This window comes from Arachis hypogaea, chromosome 5 (genome assembly GCF_003086295.3).
Source record: "Arachis hypogaea cultivar Tifrunner chromosome 5, arahy.Tifrunner.gnm2.J5K5, whole genome shotgun sequence".
NCBI lineage: Eukaryota > Viridiplantae > Streptophyta > Magnoliopsida > Fabales > Fabaceae > Arachis > Arachis hypogaea.
In genome coordinates, this window is record NC_092040.1 from 100,798,258 (window position 1) to 100,802,825 (window position 4,568).

A 4,568-nucleotide genomic window follows, 5' to 3' on the forward strand; every position below is an offset into this window, starting at 1 on the left:
GGGATGGAGATACAATAGAGAGTAGAGACCAATAATTTCTTTTTAAAAAAATGTTATTGCAATAATATTTGAATGAACGAAAAAACAATCCCGTTCAACCACCACAAAAATTACAAAAGTTAATTTTTATTTATTTCTCGATGTATAGCATTTTTCTTAACTAAGGAAACATCCATAATAAATAGAATATGCATGAATCCGATTTATTGTTAAGACATATTTTAATTATGAGTTTAGTTAACATGTAAACTAAAAACACATACAGTTTACGGTTACCAATAAAAAATTATAAAAATATACAGAATTTATTTGTATAATTTAAGACATAGGTAGTATATACACCGCCGATACACCTTTATTTGCCCACCATACACCGGCTCACAAATAACCATGGACCTTGCCTCAGACAAGTATTAAATAAACGAGTGAAATTTCAGCTTGGTTCTTAATAGTTTTTTCCTTAGACAAATTAGATAATTCCTAATAAAAGAATGAATTTTTTTTAATTTTAGAATATTAAGTGAATTAGTTTCTAATAAGATAAAATCATATATTAGTTTTTAATAATTTTTTGAATCTGACAAATTAATTTGTTTTTCAAAATACTATAATTAATGAACTAAATTACTTGAAATTCTAAAAATAAAAATACCTTTCTATTTTATTAGAAGCTAATTTATTAAATATTTAAAAAATCGATAATTAATTTGTCACTTTTTTTGGTTAAAAACTATATTAGATAAATCAAACTTTGCTCTCTTCAACTCTACTTGTTTTCCAAGCAGTGGCCCAACAAAAACACTTAGCGGTCAAAAGATGATTTCTTTTTTGTTATTTTTCAATAATAATAATAATAATAATAATAATAATAACAATAATAATAGTAACATTTTTGTTAGTAATATATGGGCCAGGTGTTGTATGGGTAGAGGGCGTTTGGAGATTGGAGTGAAAATGAAGAATGAAGGCATATAGCACATGATATGATATATATCTACTTATCTATATATAAACATTTATACATAACATAACCACTGCTCATCACTCAGCTCCAAAGCATAGGACAAAACCGCCTTCAGTCTCTTTGGGATCCCAACACCAACAAAGCATGAAGGTACCTACATCATCATCTTAATTAACCCTCATATATATGCTTTCCATAAGCTCTTCAAGAATTTAAATTAACATCCCAACTATTGCAGCAAAAACTTGTTATCAAGGTGGAAATGCATTGTGAAAAATGCAGAAACAAGGCGTTGACCATTGCTGCAGATGTCAAAGGTTACTATATATATATACCATGCCAATTCAATTCTCTCTCTCAATCTCTCTCTCTCTATATATAAATTTACCTGTATATTTTTGTATATCACGAAGAGATGTATCATATATAGAGTCAACAGTTCTTTGATGAATATTATTGGTTCATAATCATTTTAACAGATACTTTAACAGGATCCTGTAATACACCCCAAAAGTAACACAGATTAATTATTATATATTAGTCTAAGAATTAATTTTTGAAGTAATATATATTATTTGTTAATAATATATATAATTGGACTTATAATAAGTAAATTTATATGAAAAGAAAAATACAGAAAGCCGTGATGATATGTAATCATTAGCCAAATTTCATAATATTAATTAACTTTTAACTCTCGTAACAAGAAAATTATAAAACTCTCTAAAAAGGAAAAAATAACTGATATAAATCAATTGGTAAAAATTCAAGTGCAGTCATGAAGTTGATAGATGAGTACAGTAAAATAATTTGACTGATTTGACTAGATTATTTTTATCTAACAACTCTCGATTATCAATTTGAATTTCACTGTACTTAAATTTCTACCAAATCAATGTTTAATTATATATTTTATATCAACAAAAATAACTATATATTTTTGACGTTATTATTACATGTATAAAATTATCATGATGATAAAATAAGATTACAAAATTAGCACAGGTGTAACTTCGGTGGCACTAGAAGGAGATGACAAAGACCAAGTAGTGGTTACCGGGAGCAATATCAACACGATTTGCCTTTTGAACCAGCTTAACAAGAAGTTCAAGCGTAGCGTGTCGATTCTCATAATAGAAGATTTGAAGAAAAAGGAGGAGGAAGACAAGAAGAAGAAAGAGGAAGAGAAGAAAAAGAAAGACGAAGAAGAAAAGAAAAAGAAGGAAGAACTAGAGAAGGCATACGCCCTTTTGTGTCATGCATTGAATTGTTCTGGCAAGTGTGATTTCTGCTCAAAGTGCGACATGACTAAGTGTCAATGCAAGTGTGCCATTATTGCATGCTCAAAATGCAAGGGGAAGTGTGAAAAGTGTGACAAGTGTGAAGGCCCCAAATGCAAATGCAAGTGTGAGTTGGCATGTTCAAAGTGTGAAATCCCTAAGTGTTATGGAAAATGTTCTAAGCCTCTTCCACCACCATACTACATTAATTGCCCTCCATGGTACAATAATCCTCCACCTTACTACTGTGATAGGGTTGTTTATGAATCAAACCCTGACAATTGCTCCATCATGTGATCAATTAATTCATAGTAAGATGTTCGGATCGGAATAATGTTCTCTGTTGATGATTGTCACAATTGTATTTAATTTGGTGTGTTCAATTTCGCATTCATAATATTTCGTGTAATTTCCGGAATTGCTCTCCAATGCAAGTTTGTAATATGAGAATTTGGGATCAAATAAACTTCTCCATTTATCTTTCTCTACTCCAATACTTGTTTTCCCTTAAAGTACTAATTTAATTCGTAATAGAGACGAGGGCTTAAAATTTTACTTTAGAGGGACTAAATAAGTCAAATTAAACAATTTTGGACATCAATTTAATTATATTGGATGTCATGTTAGTGTTTAACGATCTGCGTTAATATTATATTAGCAACGGTTGAAATTAGTGACGAACAAAAATTTATAATTATTTGGTCATTTTTTAAAATAAAGAATTAATTTGATTCGCATTAAAAATTTTAATAATCAAATTGAACATTACCTTTTTGTTCCACAAGCTTTCTTGCATTTGAATCAATAATAGATTGTATGTCAGCCTAGTTAGTTTTACATAAAATAAAGAGATTATATATATAATGTTTGCGTACTATAAAATTAATTCAAAATAATAGCAGTATTCATATATATAGCCCCCCTAGGTAAGTTGAATTCTCAAAGGTCTTGATAATTTTCAATTGGCATGCATAACAGGTATGAATGATTGAGGTTCAACAACCGAGTAGTTACAAGAAATGTCGTAGTCCAATTTTTCAAACCGCTCCTAATCCTTATATATATAATGAATAATGAATACAAGAACTTGTAATATCTGCTTGGAGTAAGAGGTTAGGCGAGATACGACTACAAAAACAATTCTTAATTAACCACATGCATTAGGAAAATAATGTCTATTAATTAGTAGTTACATATTCAGCTGGTTCTTGTAACTATTTCGTGAGTTAGGAAATGCTCTAATTAGTTTCGATGATCTAATCTTTTTTATTCCAAATCTCCTTTTAAGAAAACTTCTCTATAAACAATAAGAGAAAGTATAGGACATTAATTTTTAATTAGTTAATATTAACTAATTTTTTAAAATTTAAAATTAAGAATGTCAAAGTTAGGATAATAAAATAATCTTTAAAAAATTGATTGATGTTATTTGAGAAAAAAAAAAGTTAATTTCTTAATATTACTCTAATAACAATAAAAAAAAGAGTTCACAAATGTTCTCCTTTGACTCCAAAAAACCAATTCATATTACGAGTTGGAAAAAATTAATTCATAGTACTGATATTGTCAAAATATTTGTTTTCATTTCTTTTCTGTCATGGACGTGAATTAGTACTGACCTTGGTCAAAATATTTTCGTGCCGCGTATCAAGTGTAAGTGTTAAATTATTTTGTAAAACAAAGTGTAAGTGCTAAATTTAAGAAATTTGGTTATTCAAGTGTTTAGAGCAAAAAGAGCTTAAAACAAGTAACAACCAAATTTAGATTTTTTCTTCAATAGTTTATCAACAATCACATCATGTTTCAAGTTAATTATAATCTTTTTCCCCAACTTAATGCTGGTCATATGTTTTAGAATAATTATACGAATACACTAAAATAAATCACTAAATACTACATACTTAGAGTTTGATTGTCATTTTGTGTTTCAAAAAGTTCAAATTAAATCGATGAAATTTTTTTCAGTTTTTTTTAGTTTAGTATTAGATAGTGATTTTGACTCAGTGAGTTTTTTCTTTCGTAATGAACTGTTGGTACCAATCTTACATTTTGTCTCTGTTCTATGGACCGAGGAAAAAGGAAGCTCAACGGCAAGAGAATTGTAACATGAGAGAAACAAAGAGGTCAACCTCTTTACAACCGGACAAAAAGGTAAGGACTCTTATCTTTGGAGGTAAGGAAATCATGATCGGACTAGCGGACCTAAAACTATGAAACTTAGATGTGGGTATTTTGTCGAAATGGAATGACCTTATTTTACTGTTTTCTTAAAAAATAAACAAAATTTTCGTAAATACATAGTGGATATTTCTAAATAAAAAAAG

The 4,568-nt window shown here is 28.7% G+C and overlaps 1 protein-coding gene across 2 annotated transcripts; it reads left to right on the forward strand.

The window, feature by feature from the left end:
- The first annotated feature begins 943 nt into the window (after positions 1 to 943).
- On the forward strand, positions 944 to 2,641 carry LOC112799803 (uncharacterized). Of its 2 annotated transcripts, none has more exons than XM_072236550.1 (3): positions 944 to 1,114; positions 1,203 to 1,281; positions 1,965 to 2,641. In XM_072236550.1, the coding sequence occupies exons 2-3, from the start codon at positions 1,241 to 1,243 to the stop codon at positions 2,539 to 2,541; spliced, it is 618 nt and encodes a 205-aa protein (XP_072092651.1). In that variant the 5' UTR covers positions 944 to 1,114; positions 1,203 to 1,240; the 3' UTR covers positions 2,542 to 2,641. The 2 variants fall into 2 exon arrangements, with proteins under 2 accessions (XP_072092651.1, XP_025697604.1); XM_025841819.3 differs by having other exon boundaries at positions 1,970 to 2,641.
- The last annotated feature ends 1,927 nt before the right edge of the window (positions 2,642 to 4,568 follow it).